At 32.2% G+C, this 20143-nt stretch overlaps 1 protein-coding gene across 4 annotated transcripts; it reads right to left on the reverse strand.

The window, feature by feature from the left end:
• Nucleotides 1-2266: 2266 nt before the first annotated feature.
• Nucleotides 2267-19964, reverse strand: LOC146538125 (PHD finger protein 14). 4 transcript variants are annotated; one of them, XM_085186601.1, is made up of 21 exons: nucleotides 19748-19964; nucleotides 19504-19668; nucleotides 19270-19406; nucleotides 18834-18942; nucleotides 18011-18139; nucleotides 17170-17252; nucleotides 16675-16829; nucleotides 16149-16301; nucleotides 15805-15920; nucleotides 15031-15149; nucleotides 14745-14930; nucleotides 13873-14063; nucleotides 12683-12732; nucleotides 11838-12009; nucleotides 10683-11472; nucleotides 10150-10257; nucleotides 9705-9776; nucleotides 8914-8970; nucleotides 5151-5278; nucleotides 3417-3525; nucleotides 2267-2486 (listed from the first exon to the last, which is right to left on the reverse strand). In XM_085186601.1, exons 1-21 carry the CDS (start codon nucleotides 19755-19757, stop codon nucleotides 2466-2468), a joined length of 3060 nt encoding a protein of 1019 aa, XP_085042727.1. In that variant the 5' UTR covers nucleotides 19758-19964; the 3' UTR covers nucleotides 2267-2465. The 4 variants fall into 4 exon arrangements, with proteins under 4 accessions (XP_085042727.1, XP_085042725.1, XP_085042724.1 ...); XM_085186599.1 differs by having other exon boundaries at nucleotides 12683-12783; XM_085186598.1 differs by having other exon boundaries at nucleotides 12683-12795.
• Between the last annotated feature and the right edge of the window lie 179 nt (nucleotides 19965-20143).

Consider the following 20143-nt stretch of genomic DNA (forward strand, 5'->3'; position numbering starts at 1 on the left):
TAACAATACGCCTGGTAATTATACCAGAACAATGCAGACCAGCTCTTAATCTACAGCGCCACTGGGCTGGAGGTAATTTAGCTACCGTTTCCATGACCTCGCCTAATTTCGATCGTACTTCATAATAATTTAATCTTATATGAAATTTGACTCACGAAATTGGTGCTTATTTGTTTATTTATATGTCGAGAATTCGGTCAATAACCCGTAATTTTAATGTTTTGTATAAAAATATCATTTTCATGAAACATGTTTTATTTAATCTTTAAGAATTTAGTATGTATTCGTTCCACACATTTAGTACTTACAAATCACAACCACTATCTTAATTAATAAAAAAAACGCATCAACCAAAATAAATCTCCAATTTAGATATAAAATAAAAATATATATATAAAAAATGAAATATTTTTAAAAACTGTTCAATTAAAATGTCGAACACAAAGCTGAAAATCAGATTTTAAAAAAATAATAAAACAGTTAAAAATCTGCTTTTGACTACCATTTTACGAAGCTTCGAGCCAAATTTGAATGCAATCTCTTTTATTCTTTCGTTCTTGCTGAATCGATTTCCAATTTTTCAAGCGTTCAGAAATGAGTGTTCACTGCTCACTCATGTTGCATTGCAGTTGAGAAGTAGGTAACCACGTCCGCAACGACGTAATCTAACGACTTCACAAATCTTCAAATATTTCCTGGGCCTCTTAGATTTATTTTAAATTTCCTATTTATATATAGATATGTAAAATTATATGATATATCCTCTGAATATAATAAAAATATAATTTTCGGTGGTATATAATTAATACTAATATAATTTACATACAGATTTTACAAGAAATATGTAGAAATCAGACATTTTTTGACTTTTTTATGAACATAAAACACTGCAAAACGATAGTCCAATTAACAACGTAAAAATATAATACCTAAGTATAAAAAGATTAAAGGATTATCTGCAAAAGGGTTTCGAAATCCTCCGTAGAACAAAAACATTTTATCTTTGAATGAGTAATAATAACAAGATAAGCTATATATAATTAATTGTATTTTATACTACGCATATTTGAGTTTGTATACATTGCATATAACACAATCTGACAGCGAATGACTGTAAAATTGATAGCGAGTTCAAATCTCACTAAGGAATATAAGTTTATTTAAAATGATAATATTTAAAATTAAATTAATTTACATCGATATAAATGAATGTATTCAAATTCTATTCTATTCAGATTCTATTGTAAATTCATATGAAAACTAGCCAAGTCAGATATTACACATAAATAAAGTCTCCAAGTTGTGTGTTATAAAATATTTTATATTGTTAAAAATAAATTTCAGGACTGACCATTGAACTTGGCATACATTTACATCTCACTTCTTTTATCGCTGAAAGCATACGTTTTATTACAGAACTTGGCTTTCATTTTACATTTATGTTTTTGATGGGATTTAACTTTATTTAAAATGATAATATTTAAATAATTTTAGCTTCTTCGCTCAGGAGAGAACAAGAGTGGCTAGATTAATTCGTTATATGCAATTCGAGAAAGAGCATAAACTTAAAGATTGAAATTTTTGGTCTAGCTTTTTAGTCCTTACTAAATGTTAAACTCAGTACATATCCATTTTTTAGCTTCGCGCTGTATCCCGCACATAGTAAATGTTTATTGTAAAACTGAAACACTGAACTTTTAATATTAGTACTAACCAACAACGATATTAGAAAATATTAAAACTTAAAGGCAATTTAGTCCTAAGTTTCCTCATATACTTACATACAAATTGTTTACTTACGTGGTGTAATATGTCCTTAACTTAGCTGAGAAAGGTAATGAAGGGAAGGTAGAAAAGTAGGATAGGAAGGAAGAGTATCTTTTTTTAGATGTGGGGTCACACTTTAGCCATGACAAAGTTAATTTTAAAACAAAAATAAATAAATAAAAATATTTAAATTAAACAAGCAATTCCGGAATATGATACATTGTACTAAAACCAAATGCTAAATTGCGTGCTACAATTTTTTTATCTACACACAGTATTTCACATATAACAACAGATCGTATGCAGAGGGAGCGGAATTCAACGCAGCACTTTGCTTCGAAATCAGAACGAAAGAATGAAAATATTATATACTTAAAGATCCTCGAGTAGCAGCAGCTTGACCTCAGTCATTCTCAGCAGTCACACGCTTGTCATCTACGCTACGACCAGCCCCATTTTTTTATAAACCAAAAAGGGTTGTGAAATAAAATAAAAATACTTTAATACTACATAATATTTATTGTATCACCGATACAGAAGCACAATAATGCTGTCTTGGGATTTATACACGTTATCAATACTTTTATAAACGATACTGTTGTCTGTACCTAAGTACTGTTAAACAACAAAGCAGATCCAACACAAATATTTCTTATCTTATCACTAATAAATGCCACAATGAACTTAGGTGTGGGTCTTTAATTATTTTCTTCCAAATCCTGAAAAGAAAGTAATATATTATATTGACAACAAATTTTAATAACTCTTTTATATATTTGTATTATATTTATTAAATAATCCCCTATAATTTAATGCTTCACTATCATTTTTAACCAAAGGTTGCCGGGAAGGGATCGTTGTAAGTGAGCGATAAAGCCGCCTTATATATATATACATTCTATTTCTATTTTAGTTTATATATGTGTGTAATTTTGTTGTATTGAAAAAGCTTCAAAATAATCAATCCTAAACAGACTCTCAGAGAAATTGCAAAAAAAATTACCATAAATACTTAACCACCAATACAATTAAAAAAAACAAAACCAAAATGGCCGCCACGTTATGTATATAAAATAATCATTATTAAACCGTGTACGTGGTAAAGTATTATTTAGTTTGCGAGCTCACGTCTCACCCAAAACTATGTACTTGGAGCTTCATTTATCACTTTCATAACATACTTTATAACGGCAGCGTGGATTTTCACAGATAATAAATAATATTTTTAACTCGTTTTAAACTTAACTATTTTCCTTTGAGGTTATTTATTGGATTACTTTGTGTAGTTGAAATTAATAATATTTTTAAGCGTTATCGCCCATAGCCCTAAGACAAATAATAATAACAGAAAATATAACAAATATTAAATCATATACCAGCAGCAGTAGATAAAAAAACTGTAACTGTGTGTAATGATTCCCCTGAACTGTGTATCAAACCTACAACTATCCTTAACAGACAGACGTTAAGTCATTGCACTTCAAGTCTAGAACAGACTTACCACTTGTTTAAATGTAAATACGAAAGTTTCGACGCTTTAGCGAATCCATCGTTAAATCAAGTGACGTTAAATATTCAAATAGAGTTTATACTGTATACATAAATATATGAAAACACAAAAATAAAGAAAATAAGTATTCGGTACTAACCGTGGGGTCGCAGTCGGCACAGTGCCACGAGTAGCCGCGTTTTTTCGGATTTTTATTCAGAGGCGGCTCCAAGCATGTAAAATGGTAGCGTTTGTTGCATTCATCGCATCTACGAATCAAAAAAAAATGTTTCAGAATATTCCAAATGGCATTTCCAAATTTTCTTTAGTATTATAATAATAATAATTAGAGGTTATAAAATATTTTATACATGGATCGTTAAGGTATATCTATGTTTACACATGTTAAATTAGAAGATAATGGAGATTCTTGTAGTAATAGCCAATATTTCTTTGTATACACATAAAAAACTGTAATTAAGTGTATTACATGAGACATTTTTAATATCCTTTTAAGTGATAAACAAAAAATGCAGGATATTTTTAAAATAAAATATATTGAACATTAATGTAAAATTCAAAAAAATAAAAAACCGCTCTTTGCTTCTACACCAGAGCGAATAACGAATATAATACATTTAAATAAATATTTAATTTCCTCAAGTCAAACAGTCTCGTCTACAGTCACACTTTGTGCCCCTGCGCCACGGCTGGCCTCAACGTAAATTTAATGTAAATAAAGGAAAAACTCCAATATTAGTATACAATTTTAGAGAAGGTGGAAAACTGAAGAATTCTCGTCGTTCCCCTTTTAACTTGTCGTTTAACTCAATACAACGTTGCAAAGTTGGATACATTGTTGCAACTTTAAATTGTATTGTAGTTCTGAACTCCTGGGGCTAATTCGAATGTTGGCGAATTGTTTCAAATTCAACTACATTATTCTTATTTAAAACCGTACATTAACCAGAGTATATCAATTAAATTTAGTAGAGTATATTACGTGTTTTCCTTTTCTTTCAGCTTCAAACTTTATCCTGTACATAGCAGGGTAGGCAAAGGGAACCTAGTGTTAAGATACTACGTTCTCCACTTTATGCCGAATTCTGGAGGCATTGTGTGGAACTCTACGTCGAGCTTTGCCTCAACAACAAAGCGAAGTAATGAAAATATTAAATATTTAATTTCCTCAAGTGGGAATCGAACCGACTGCCTGTCGCGTTTATAATCACACGCTTGTATCCTGCGCCACGACTGGCCTCAACATACATACTCTAGTATATTAGTACATACTTTATAATCAGTCAGTACATAGCAAATGGGTAAATGAAGCTGAAATTTATAGAATCAAATTCCAACTCACCCGAGGCTAAAACGAACGTAACATAAATCTATCTAATTAGACGAAATTCTAACTTTAGTGTTCAGCAGTGACATTTCAGGCATCATTTTACCCATAAATGTTTAGTGGTTGTGTGTTAAACTTAATTTGTCGGTGTTCATTAATTATTATGAAAAATATCCATATATAAGGATATAAATCTTTATAACCTTAATAACGACATTAACCAAAAATAACTAAACGCTACAATATCAACAACCTTTTGCCTTAGGGCCTCGAGCCTTACCGCCGGCCGGCCTTACTCAAAAAGTATAACATTTTATTTTCGTTTACAAACAAAACTCAAATGACGATGATGATTTCTTAGACAAGAAAACATCTATAATACACTTATATGTTACATATACAGTTATTTTGCAATTAAAACCAGATTCTGAACTCTTCGTTAGTCAAATTAATAAAAAAACATTGCCATACATCTCCACGTTTTCCCCTGTAAAACAGAGAATACTGAGAACCAAATTGACCAAATAAATAAGAAAACAAACTTACCGTACTAGATTCGTAGTATCGCCCGCCTGGTTACAAACGTCGCACTGAGTGAGCGGCGTCACGGCACTAGTGCTGGCCGCGGTGTCGGTCCCGCCCGCGCTGCGACGAACGCGACTTTCGCGCGAACGCTGATTTAAACAAATTATATTTTTTTTTATTTATTTATTGTATTACATTCGCAACACATTCATTCGAGGTAGTCTAGGGGTCCGTGACGTAGCGGATAAGCTCCAAGAGCGTCGCTTGAGATGGTTTGGCCACGTTACGCGCCGGCCTAAGAACTATGTCGGACGCACGTGCCTTGCTATACCAGTTCCTGGGGTGCGACCTCCCGGACGCCCAAGGAAGCGCTGGTTGGATGTCGTGATGCAGGACATGAGAGCCAATGGTCTAACCACCGAGGACGCAAAAGATCGTGCAAAGTGGAGTAGGTTGAGTAGGAGGGCAGACCCTGGCAATAGCCGGGATTAATGCCAGGAAGAAGATTTATTTATTGTATCCCACACACAGCAGGGTAGGCAGATGGAACCTAGTGTTAAGACACTTCCGAATTTCCACCGAATTCTGAAGGTATTGCGTGTTGAGTGGCAGAACTTATGTTCGCGCTTTACCTCATTACCAGAGCGAAGAATATTTCATTTCTTCGAGTGGAAATCCAACCCACAACCTGTCGCTACCACACTAATTGCCCCTGCGCCACGACTGGCGTAACATATACATTACATATATAAACTATATTTTAACTATAGAGGCCTCTATATAAATTACACATTATATATTACATTGAAACGAAAACAAAACATGTAAAAAACAATGTCTTTTTATACTTTATAGACTACTTTTTCAGTTTACGAAATATAGTGAAAAAAGACATTGAAAACTTTTAACATCACTAACTCCTTATCGGCGAAAACTATTCCATCATTATTAGGTAACTACAATGAGTGTCGAGAGAGTATAAATTACTTTCTAACATCATTTGTATTTCTGAAAGCTAGAAAGCCACGCAAATAGAAAAGTTAAGCACTTAATCTTACGCCATAATTATTATAGAACATACAATATCATATTTAAATTTCTATAATAAAATTTAAACCAAAACTAGTTCTACATCTATAAATAGAGACGTACACATACTAAATATGTTATTACAAAAAATATATTAAAAATATATAATAAATATGTTATTACAAACAAAAGGAAAGTACAGTTTTAGCTTAAATTAAATATTTCACTTCTTCGAGTGGGAATCGAGCCCACAACCTGTCGTGTTCACAGTCGCACGCTCGTGCCCCTGCGTCACAACTGGCCTCAACTCGACTGTACCTTTTTTATAGTATTTTCAAAGACTCATTTATCAAAAACGTATCTCGAACGGAATTGCGGAGTGTGCTCGCGAATCCATAAATTCATTTAAATCACTTTGGTCAGCAAACTTCATAATTCATCCCTTAGTGCCAATTTTGAAAAATACACTACTTACTTATATTTTTAAAGTTTGCTTACTAGAAGTAACTTTATTTATTTATAGATATTGCGAAATTTATTCGTACGTTTTTAAACATATTCCGATTTTCTCGAAATGCTCGAATTACCATCATTTAGAAGAAGCAAAAATTGAGTTTTTAATTGTAGTGTTGTGTTGTAATATATTTTAAGTTTACATAATTTCTATTGATAAAATTAAAATATCAATCTTTTTATAATTAATTTTATCTGGTCTCCATACATACAACACCTACGGTCTATATCAAATAAAACAAATACACCTACCTATATATATATCCATATTTCCTAGAGGTACATATCATACTGTTTGATTTTAGCTAAATTGAGTAACTACAGCTATTTAACGCTAAACCATACAGTAGTCTTGACAGCACTGACTTAAACATTTTTTCGTTTTATAGAATTCGAATCGATTCCTGCATAATATGAAACGACATCCTTCTTTTTGGATGAACAGGTAAAAAGTAAAAAAGGAGAGATCCTCAATATATATATATATTATTATTAGAATATCCGTCAGTTCGTCTCGAAAATCAATTCTTAAAAATAACTAAATAAGTCCAATGGTTATGTCATATTTGTGTATAAGCTCATTCATACACATAGCGATAAATATGTTCCTTTTCATAATATTCCCACAAAGAAATATTAAGTCTTTGAAATAGAAAATTCTGGACCACCACGTAGTTGCTATTCAACGATAGACATACTTATTACAATAACGATCGATTGTTGAAACATCGATTTTCTTTATTTGTCTATAGAAAAGAAGACGGCATTGCTATAAAACAGTATTCCCTGTAGTATACGACTAACTATTTCATTTCCTTTTGCGCTGTTTCTCATTTGTTTTATGTATTATATTATTATTTATTGTAAATGTGGAAATTCTTTTTCGTGAATAATATTTAAAAAAAGAAAAAAATTATTTAAGGGCCATTATGATGGCCAAATTTTAACTAACTTATTAACTTATAGCTAATTTCGATACTGTCTATTGAAAAGATCCACACGTCTTTAGCATTTAACGCGGTGAGAGAAAAAATAAAATAACGTAATATCCACTTTCTGTCCGGATCCGGTTTAAATTTAAATTCCGAATAATTAATTTGAAAAAGAATCGTATGTCAAGTCAACTGGAAAATGTAAGTTCTAGCTAAGTTTAGAGAAAAACTAAATTTGTAATATAAACATTATTTTGTATATTTACCTATACTAAAACTATTTTCATTTCCTTAATCCCTTCCTTTCCTTTAATACCTTATTAGACAAATACCACCGTTGGGTTTCGCTACTCTACACGCGTTAGTCCGGAAATTTGAGAACTAAGTGTTCAATTCTATGCGTGGAAATAAATAGCATTCTTGTAAGTAAAATTTAAGCTATATAACGACTATACTAAGAAAAAAAGTACAGAATATTTTCTATATATCAGCCTATACATAATTTCCTATGTAGCACACAATGAACCGAATGACAAAAGGATGTTCCAGCAAAAATTACTGAATACAAAATCTCGAAAAAGGGGTTCACATCACTAGTTATTATATGGAGAAAAAAAATATATGTAACAATAAGCCATATTTGTATGAAAGATCAGACAAATGTAACATAAAGACACCAGTAAGTAAGCTTTTGTGACACAACGACAATACGTGATGGAATAACAAAGGATATGAGTCCTTTGAGTGAACACCCTAATGTGTGGAGAACAAGCGCGTCACTAAATATTTCCTTGACGTCTTTAAGTTTTATTTTGCTTCGTGATTGAATGTAGATTTATGTAAATATTTACATATTTATAGATATTTTATCTTTAATATATATTTTGTATTTTAATCACGCTTTTATTAGCATCAACTAAATCTATATAAAAAAATCTTACTATTTGCAAGATAACCATAGGAAAACTGCATTGGACTGTAATGAAATGGTTCTAAAGTTACTGAACGTTTATTAGTATCTTTCTTAGATTTAATTATTTTGTTTCCAAATAACACAATGCGTAAAAGTTCAGAAAACCTAACTTCAGGGTGGCCACAACTTGTTGACCGTACTGTACCATTATTGTATTGCTTTTCACCAGAAAGTACTAGTAGATGACCTTGTGTAACTCTGTTCCTAACTTACTGCCCAAATTGGAGATACATAAAGCTACACTTTATCTTACCAAAACGAAGATATGAAAATACGAGTAATTCATTACCTCGAGTGGTTCGAAACCCACAACCGTCACGTTTACGGTCAGACTTACCTTTGGTTTAGAAATAGCTGGTGGTTCCGGTGGTTTATCCTCTTGGTTATTAGGCGGCTTGTAAGTAAAGATAACTAGCATATACTATTTATTGATTTTTTATTGTTTTTTTTTATAAAATTATTAATGGACCAATTTTAAATATATGTGCATATAAATATATACATACCTAATACAACTAACAAATAATCAACTTATAAATTACACATAAAATCTAAAAATAACATAAACGTGAGCCCCACACAAAGTACACAACAAACATGTCAAAACGTCGCACCCTTTCAAAAGCTTTACTTTTACTGTGAAAATATTTACACCTCCTGAATTACGTATAGTAAAAAGTTATATTAATATGATATATATATATGTACATAATATATTGATATAGAACCCTCGGTTTCCTTCTCAATATCCTATTATGTAGTGTAGCTTCACGGTGTATCCTGCATTTAGCAGAATAGTGAAGGGAGGGTGTTACCACTAACGGACCATGTTGATTGGTGGAACTTAACAGCGCATTTTGTTTTATTATCAGGGTGAGCTAAAGATTTTTACAAAGTTATACTAATATGATATACATAATATATTGTAGTATATGTAGAGATTCCTAGTTCGATTCTCATTTACATCAGAGTTATGGCGCCTATTATTAAACATTTGGTATATTCAAGACTTCAAGTTGATCGAATTATCTATTTAAACTATGTGAAAAAAAATGTATTAGGTATACATATGCTTGGGTTTAAAAGACTTGTAAAGTTTAATTATTATATTATTTTTTTAATACTTACAGCGGCCACGGCTAGAGGATCAGGTTCAGGTTCCATTGGTGTAGGAGAATTAGGTGCCTCTGGTTCCATAGGCTAAGAAAAAAAATATGTGTACATATTATTATTATTATGAAATTTCTTTTTATACTATGTCGAGATGTAACTCCATACATTTTAAGAATCACTATATCTCAGGAATGATGATGAAAGTATTTGTATATTTTTTGATTTGTTTGTTTTGATATAACTTTCCTTTTTTTTTTGACGAAAGGAAGTCCCAAACTCCGAACATTTTGACGTTCGGTCCTACATAACTAGTTTAGCACACAGGGTGAATTTTGATATTTCATTTGTAACAGTGTACCCTTAGTCTACTAAATTTGAGCTATTATATTTTTGCTTAATGTATTAATATGAAAAATTGATGAAAAAAATTAGTTATTTATTTTGTTTACTTAGAACTTACCTTTGCAATTTTCTTAATAACAACCGGTGGTGGTGCGTCATTGCTTTCCGATGGAACATAGAACATTTGGGGGTCCAACGAGCCATCAGGTTTTGGTATCGGTTTAATCTAAAATGGAACAGCTTTTTAGTACATTATCCATCCATAAATAATATCACACGATTTCACGATGATTTTTTGTTTCCTTCCCCACGTTATTATTAGAACTGGTCATATTTGTGAGAACCCCCTAGTATCACATATTTTACAAATTTACATATACGAATTATTAAATTAAAACAGCAATATGGATTTTTTAAGCTATATCTCGTATATAGTAGAGTAGACAGGGAACCTAGTGTAAAACACTCTATATCCCACGCTCAACCCAATTTCCAAGATATTGCCAGTTGCCTGTAAAGACGCAGAACTTAACGCTGTTCTTCTTACTATATGTAAGACTGAAAATAATTAATTTCCTCGAATAGATATCGAGCCCGCATATTTAGATAACAAACATATTCACAAAATTTGGGAAAAAAAGCAATACATACCTTAATAGTAATCCTAGGGTGAGGCATTTCAGGATTTTCCATATCCTGGGTTTTCTTCTTTCGTTTGTGTTTGTGAGACTTCGAAGGCGACCGCATCAAGTCCGGCGAATATCTCGACCTGTGTTTCTCCTTACGTCTCTTCCTATTTGCTTTGTACATCGCTATATCCGATGAGAGATTAGCTAAAGTGCTTTCTATTGAACTCTCTATAGTCTTACTATCTCTTTCCTTTGAATCGTTTAGTAAAGCTGAGAATGAAAGATTTTGCGAGTAAAAACTCGAATCCTTGCCTTGAACGTTGCTTGTTGAATCGTTGGACTGTTCATTGTTTGACTCGTTCGGACTGTCAGCTACTATAGGCGTTATCGACATTAGAGGCGTATTTGTTAATATTGGCGATGTGAAGGACCGCTTGTGAATCTTCTTTGCGGACATCTCACTTTCACCACCTGACGTTGAAGAATAATCTTTCTTGGATTTAGCTTTTTTGTCTTTCCTGAGAACGGTTTTAAGTTCAGAACTTTCGTTTTCACTGCTAAACTCAAAGGGTTTTATTGTTACTTTGATGGGCGATATGTTTTCTGACGACATATTTAATTTTGGTTTTTCTAATTTATGTGGTTTTTCTGGTTTAGGTTTAGGTGGTGGAGAATTTGGAACTGAACCGGGACTTTGCGGCTCGGATATAATAGCGCCATCTTTGCTGTATCGTATTCGCGATCGTCGCGGCACTTTCTTTTCTAATACTTCTGGTTCGGAATCCGATGTCTTGTCGCATTCGGAGCATTGCCTAGATATATATAATAATATTAAAGAAGTACTCACAAAACTTAAATGAAATATTTAAACATTTAACATATATTTAACAAAATAAATCAACCTTAAAAAAGCTTTGTTAGTTTAAAATTGTTAAAAGGCATAAGATGTTACACAACAACGGCTATCTAATGCGATACACGCTGAATCTAGTATTTAAATCACTTTATTTAGTTTTATGCTATATCTTACACATAGCAAGGTAAACAGATGGAATCTAGCGTTAAGACAATTTATTTCTCACTTTCTGCTCAATTTTTGAGAGATTGCGTGCCGAGCGGCGTAACTCAACGCCACGTTCTGTCTTACCCACCCTATTCCCAAGTCTAGTTAACTCACCAGCCATAAGACTTGCTCTTCTTGGGCGGTCGCTGCAGCGGCGGGCGCAGGCAGTGCAGGTGGTAGTGGTGGCGGCACGTGTCGCACGCCGCCATGAGGTGCCGCTCGCTGCGCCGCCCGCACACCGCGCATTCGCGCGCCGCCAGCGCGCCGCACCCCGCCAGTGAGCTCGCTGCGGGGACACACTTGAGATATATGGGGATAAGGCACCCACCACCCCGGGCTAAACCAGTTTATATATATTATAGGAAGAGAGGCAGAGCTTATTGTGTATTATGAACAATCTTCATAATACGCGTATACCAAACACGAAGAGCCAGTCAGTCTATCATTCAACCAGTCAATCAGACAACTAGTCAATCAGTCAATCAATCGGATGTCAGTAATTCAGGTATTTTAATTTAGGCAAACATTGAAGTTAATTAAATTTTCATTATATTCGGAAATGCTAAACAACAAACACGCTAAACTCAATATTTTTATTCTGTTAAATAACATATGATCGCGCAAATTATACAGAATGCAAAATTAATTAAAAACTTAAACTAATATTTATTAATAATAATTTCATTTTAAACTTGAAATGAAATTTCTGTAACATTATTGGACTTACTTCTCAAAAAAGGCCTAACCTTTAGTATATTTATACAGTAGAGTACGTTCAACGAGTTGTGGCCGCCCAGAAGTTAGGATTTCTGAATTTTTACACATTGCACACTTAAAAAAATTATCAAAAGAAAAAAAAAAGAAAAATCAAATCTGCACAACCATCTACGACTAACTTAAGGGCGGCCACAACTCATCGACCGTACTATAATAAAGTAATAATAACCTAAAAAACCCACCTTCCAACGAAGTAGACAAGACTTTCCCATGGCGTGCGTCCGGGTTGTCGCTAAGAGGAAAACCAACGCCCATCTTAAGTGCAGCCGCTGTGGGCACGGACCTGACGCCCACACTATACTATTGTGTGTGTGTTTTGTATGTTTTTATATTATGGACGGCTATTAGTGCATAAAAAAGAAAGATTGTCTTGTTTTTGAAGCTTAAACCGGTAAGGTAGGCAGAGAGAAATCAAAATGATTGGTATAAATAATTTATTTCTCTATATGAAAATCGAACTGACAACCATCACGTTTACATTTAGATGCTGCCACATTACGTCACAAAGGCTTACAAATGTCTATAATGCTTTTTGACATTTTGCCTACCCTTCTTGTACTGATAGCAGTTCCACATATTTAATTCTTTATATTATTATTGTGGACTATTTAATATAAGACAAAAATGAAAATATACCAGAACAATATTTTTTGTTACATTTTTTTTAATTATCTGTAATAATAAACTTTATATTTAAATATTTTTTTGGCTCTACTTTTTATGTTCATTCATAAATGTGCTAAACGTAGCTTAAACCTCATGAACTGTTATAATTTTATCATTCGGTGATCTTTCTTATTTAAAAGACAATCTTCCTTCTAACCATCCATATTATATATGTATATTTATATGAAATTATTAGTGCAAGACAGTGAAACCACAATTTGGACATGATACAAAAAACATAAAATTTTTTTAATGAGAATTACTTAATTAACAACATAAAAAAATTGTGTCATATTTACACTAACAGCTTCATATATTTTAATGTAAATATTATTATACCAATCTTAAATTCTCTTTACATTCTATTTTCATAATAATATTTTATTATGAAAATAGAATGAATAGATTAGATAGAATCTATTTTAATAATAAAGCAGAGGTAACCTAATTTTCGATATTTATATCGAGTGGCAGAACCCAACACCGCATTTTGTAACCAGAGCGAGGAAATTAACCTAATTCATTCGCCCCAGCGAAAATCGAACCCACAACCATCGTTTTTACAGTTAGACCCTGTGCAACTGAGACCCAGCCACGGCCTTAATAAATAAATCATACAGAATATATATTATATTACATAAATACACATATAAAACCATCTATATATTTGCATATAACAGTAATATAATATATATCAATTCCATACCGTTTGTGCAACTGTTGGGGTGTGACTTTCGGAGTTGAACGCGGTACTTCCGGCGGTACTAAAGGCTTCTCCTCCATAATGGCGGGTACAGCTTTTTTAGGCGACAAAGCTATTATAGCATCGTATATCTTTTGTAATCCCTCTTTAGTGGAAGTCAGTTCTGCTAGAGTTTCGGTGTTTTCTTTAGATGCCTTAAAAACAAGAAAATAAACGTTTACAATATAACATTAATTTATATTAAATGTAAAGAAAATGTCCATAAATCGATCTTTTATTTTTTTATTTACATATTTCAATTAAATACAGATAATTAAGCTACCTAATCCGAATAATACAGATAAACATAGAAAAAATCCGATATCAAATCAAGAGATATCAAATCTCATTTAAGCAGGTTCGAAAAGTACCAAAAGTATAAAGTACCTAGAGGTAGTGTCGGGACCTCATTGGAATTTATCAATGATAGGCAATTTTCAAATATCCAGGTCCCACTTAACCAGGTTTCTTTCTATCACGAAAAAGATAGACAATAGAGAAGTTTTTATTTCACGCTTCTCCCCTCATTACTGGTAGCGAAAGTTAAATAATAAATATAAACACATTACGTAAGATACCGACAACTACTGCATATAAGAGACAATTCTCAATTTCATTATAATGGTGTCTCACATAAAAAATAAAACAAAATGAAGCCGTCGAGATGCGATACAACGTCTGACTAAGTTCCCACGGTTGTGTATTTGAATCCTCCAAAAGAAAAAAAATCACTTCCTTGCTCTCTTTTGACACTAATATTCTTCTGTCTACCTGCTAAAGATATGCATATGATATGATATGCATAAGGCAAAAAAATATATGTAAATGGCCATTACATCATCATACTCCATTCTCAATTTCTCATCTTCAACAACAAGTTTCTCATTTTCCTTTGTGAGTCGTTCCAAAGACTTCCTTAGGGAAGTAACACGGGTGTTCCTCTCGAGGTAGTAACCGACGAATTCAACGGAAAACGCGGGGGGTACGTGCCAACGACGGGACACATCTTTTAATGCTGCCATCTGAGGAGAAAATAACATAAATACTTTCTTATAACATTTTATCACATTTTATTACTATGCAGCGAAAAACTAGTAAAAAACAACATTTTCATTATAATACCTGTGCATCTTGAAACTCCAACGCATGTGTATCCACTCCCATACATTCAGCTTTCTTCTGGAACTTTCTCATTGCTGACGCACTACTGTACACCATTCGCGCCATTTTCTGTGTGGGTACTACATGAAGATTTTAAAATTATAATGATTAGGAATAATTCATATTTAAAAGTTGTATAACTTTTTAAAAAAAAAATCAGAAGACCACATTTTTAATTACGAATACTATATAGTTTTTTTATTATTTTATTCAGAAATATACAGTAAAATACATGTTAATTAAGAAATATATAATACTTAATTAGGACAATAAAATAATGTTTTCTTGATTTTCTGATGTCTCTAAATGTGTATTGGAGTATAATAATGGAAGCATGGCAGAGCAAAGTTAGTGTTAAGACTCCGTTGGTTTTGGTTGAATTTCCCCAACCCAAGCCCAGTTTTCCAGTCTTTAGGTGTTGAGCGGCGTAACTTAACACTGCGCTTTGACTTTTAGAGCAGAGAAAGGAAAATAATAAATTGGTTCCCATCAAGATCGAACCCACAACCCACGATAGTCACTTCGACGCTATTTGCAGAAATTGTATAAAATAAAAAAGGAATTTATAAAATATGCACATTAATAAAAAGTACCAGACTGGTCTCTACGGTATTGCGGCCAGTTGGATAAGAATATTTTAACAGACTGAGATCGAACAGAGAATGATCCGTGACCGGCACAATAGAGTGGAGGCGGCCTAAAGTGAGGTGCTGAAAAAGAAAACATATTGCATACCCCACGGCGGGTTCCTATTTTCTTTCTGTAGGGAATACTTTTTCCTATATTTGATCAGTTTACGTTGAATTCGTTTCTGTTCCTCAGTACTCAGGTTATCTTGTAATTCAAATTTCCTGTTAAATAGAAGAATATCATTTATTTTCGCAATTTTATTTTTTTACAGATATTTTTTTATTTTCAATGGTAATCTGCAATGGAAATATTTGTTTCACAGCTTCATGCTTTGCACATGAGCAAAAGGGTTAAGACACTGCATACGTCACTTTTCGCCCAAATTAGAGTTATTATGATTTAGTAACGAAACTAAACACCGCACTTTTGCTTTCAAAAAGATGTCATACCGTTTATCAGTCCTCAATTGCAACGCCAACCAGTTTCGTTTACGTTTCTTTACCAACATTTTATCAGAATGTAATCTACAATGAGCATAGAACGGATCCGCTTGTTCCGCTTCCTCGGAATGTGCTTCAGCTAACAGACCTTCACGCTGACCACTGAAAAACAAGAAACATTATTATCAAGACTACAACTACTACAGTATTAAACAGACACGATGTGATACAATTAAAGGGAAATGTAGTACTAACGGTAAGGATGAGTATGTGCATTATGCAGTAATAAGATAAATAATAAATAAAAGTAATAAAAGTGGTTAAAACAACATATATATTTTACAAAGTAACACCAAAGAAAGTTTCGCCTCTTTCATCTTTCAACATGTATTGTTTTAATTAATAATTAAATAGGTGAATAGTCTATAGGGAAATAGAACCAGGGAGTAAAAACATATTTGTTTTTATGCCCTAGCTCTATCTATTTAGAACCAAAAATAATGAATGTTACTATTTAACAGAAACAACACATTACCAAGTAACATGAAAGAATGTCTTGCACAATCCTGCATCACATCCCACACAGACACCAGTCCGGGCTAACGTTGCATCTCGGCACAGTGCACAGGAACGTGCACCCCAACGAGAATACGCCATTTCGAATAATGTTACGCCTGATAAACGTTCCACCTGGAGTTTTTGGAAATTTATATATTAATATGTGAAGCGAAATCTTTGTCTTTTTTTTTTTAAATTATGCGGACAGAGTAAGTAATTTGTCATAGTTATAGTTTATGTAGAAAAAGAGGGAATTAAATTAATATAAAACAAATATGTTTGAGGATAACCTCAGTGTATAAGCACTTTTGTATGAAATGACGTACACGTTGCTATAGCGACGCTTATTGTATGCGTCAATTTATAAATATGATTAAAACGCACATAAAATCCTATATAATATTATATTCTTTATTGCACTTTCTATCTTTTCATTCATATTTTTCATTTTCATAAAACAAGACCACATTACCTCTGAAAAGGCAACACCAGGCACATAAAGTGCACACACCAGATGAACCCACGCACCAACTTCTGTTTCTTTAAATATGCCACCTGAATGAAAATAAAAACGACATAGAAATCTATAGATTCACAGTGCCAATGTACGAGGGTAACTTTTAAAGGCGAAAAATGCATCGCATTTACAGTTAGACCATGTCCCTCTTAAAAATGTATAATATAATATCAAATCAAATCAGTTTCACGCTGTATACCGCACACAGCAGGCTAGCACTTTCCGCCGAATTGCGGAGGCATTGCGTGGCGGACCTCAACGTCTCAACGCTTAGCCTCGACACCAGAGCAAAGAAATGGAAATAAAAATTGCAATGAAAATATAATGTAAATATAATTAATGTAATATTTTTATAACAATTGTATTATTTAGGTTATAGTTGTACCATAAATGCAACAGTTATGGATTCGATTCAGTGAAATGAATTATAATTTATTAATATTTTGCCACTCTGGTAACAAGGCAAAGCACGGCATTGAGTTCCGCCTGTAAAAAGGCGACGATTCGAAAATACAGCAGAAAGTGCGGAATGAAGTGGTCCTAAATATTGAATTCCCTCTACTCTACCTACTCTACTCTACTATATGCAGAACACAACATGAAGTTTATAAAAATTAACATACAATCATATTTTCATATATTAAATGTTTAGAATTTTATAATGTATATAATATAATATTTTAATATTTTTAATATAGTAAGTAGTATCCTTTTCCAATCATTTTTAATAAATTTTTAACAAAAAGATATGTTATAATATTTCTACCAAAATTTATGCAAGTAACAAAAATATTACCTTTATTAGGACATAGTTCACAACTAGGATCAAATACACCCGCTTTACAAGCTTCACAAAACCATGGCTCTGTTGATGCTGAGCTAACCGTACTTGATTCACTTGCCACATCTGACACTCCATAGCAACCTGAAAAACAACATAATACTCTTTATTGTACTATGTATATGTAAGAAAACAACTTTAAAAACATTTAATTCACAAAGGTGGACTTATCAGTCTATAAAATATATTTTCGATTCAATGCAAATAAATGAGAATGAGAAAAACAACTACTTTTTTTATTTATTTATTTATTTTGAACTGTCTACTGTATGTAGCAGGGTAGGCAGGGTAAACATAGTAACTCTACAATACAATTTGTATTCTTTTTAGAGAGATATAATGAAAATAATTAAATACTCTGAGTAGGCCTTGAACACCTTCAAGTTAAATATTCAGATAACTTATTACTTACTTACTTATAATTTATTATTTACAAAAATTCAAGTTATCTGAAATATATACAAGAGAGGCTTTTATATTGCATATAGCTGGGAAGGTAATGAAAAGCTAGTGTCAAAGATTAATTTGCTTTGCTTTTTGCTAAAATTGAAACTCATAGAGCATTTGTCCTAGTGGGGATTGACCATACACTAATAATTTACAGTCAGATGCTGCCTTCTATTTCATATTTTTTTTTTTTTTTTTTTTTTATTAATTTTTTTTTTTGTTTTTCTGTGATGAATTTACAATCAGTTCTTTACTTTTAGCAAATGTGTTCTGTGCTGTTGGCATGAATTTCATATAATAAAACAAAATAATTAATATAAATTTCGGTCACCTTCATGTACTGTTACGCCACAGCCATCACATTCAACAATTTCATTAAAATCATCACTTCTTGAGCCAAGACATCCAGCACAAATCATTACATTTGCTAATCCTGGGAACTGAGAAGAAAAATATGTTTGAGAAACATAATATAAAAACACTCTAAATCCCAAAATGTTAGCAACCATAAATAAATTGTAATAATATATTAGAATTGAAGCATAGCTTAATAGCAATGATTAGCTTATTGTTAGAGCACATGAACAGTTTCTAAGATATCAGAGCAGGTTTAAATTCTGCAACATAATTTTTTTTTCAACATTTTCTAGGAAATGTCTACACTATCTAAGAATCTACTTTCTTAAATATAGATATATAACCCTTAGTAATTCTACACAATAATTCTCACATATACTTCATATATTAATTTATTATAAACATGTTACCTTAAATTCTTGCAGTTTTGCCTTTTCAAGAAGATCGGTTACACTCATCTCTTCACCAAGCTTATTTGTAGTATTTTTATATTCATCTTCTCCCTCTGTTTCTGATTGGTCCGAACTCCCGCTGTTTGCATCAGCCTCTTAAATAGTCATAAAATTACAACATTTATATATGTTTTTTTATAATCCGTTTTATTTAAGAATATTAGAGTGCACTATATAGACTAAAATACTTACTTTTATCGTCATCATCAGAATTTATAGAATAGTCGTCACTTTCTTCGGGGTGGTCTTCAATACGAAAATCAGAATCGTCAGAACTCTCACCCTCACCAAGATCGAAATCTAGTAAGGACTGTGGTTCCGCTGGCTTCACTTTGCGCTTTGCAGGTCCTCTTGTTTCTAAGAAGCAATTAATAATATTTCACTTCAGCCGGCATATAAAATTTAATATGTACATGACATAATGCTTTATACTTACGATTATTCATGTTTAGACCAAAAGATCTTCAACGAATTTTATTAATCAATGAAACACCAGCATCAACCAATTCAAATAGCATAAAAACATTATAATTTCATATAATACACAAGCATTATGTAGTAATTACTACGATTTACGCATCCACGACCAATATTATAATATCATGTTAAGTTTGAGAAATATTGCTATTTTATTTGGCATATGTCAAGTACATAAAACAAAATGACAACAGCATATAGTACCTACTACCTATTCAATAAAAGATAATAAAAATATGTAAAGCTTAAAAATAAATATCGTAAATTATTGTTTAATTGATAAGTAGTAAAATACTTTGTTCATTTAAAATAATTGTATCTCAATTTAGACTAGACTTAATATCCAAATTAAGGT

The sequence above is a fragment of the Heliconius melpomene genome, chromosome 6 (assembly GCF_056956725.1).
Source record: "Heliconius melpomene rosina isolate 202511_hmr_F chromosome 6, ASM5695672v1, whole genome shotgun sequence".
Taxonomy (NCBI): Eukaryota; Metazoa; Arthropoda; class Insecta; order Lepidoptera; family Nymphalidae; genus Heliconius; species Heliconius melpomene.

Excerpts from the sequence above, each read along its gene's own strand:
- LOC146538125 (XM_085186598.1), bottom strand. Across the intron at positions 18,140-18,833 it reads TGGCGTAACAGTACATGAAG|GTTGCTATGGAGTGTCAGAT; the intron begins GTGACCGAAATT and ends GTTGTTTTTCAG. Across the intron at positions 10,258-10,682 it reads ACCCTAGGATTACTATTAAG|ATTAAACCGATACCAAAACC; the intron begins GTATGTATTGCT and ends GTTCCATTTTAG.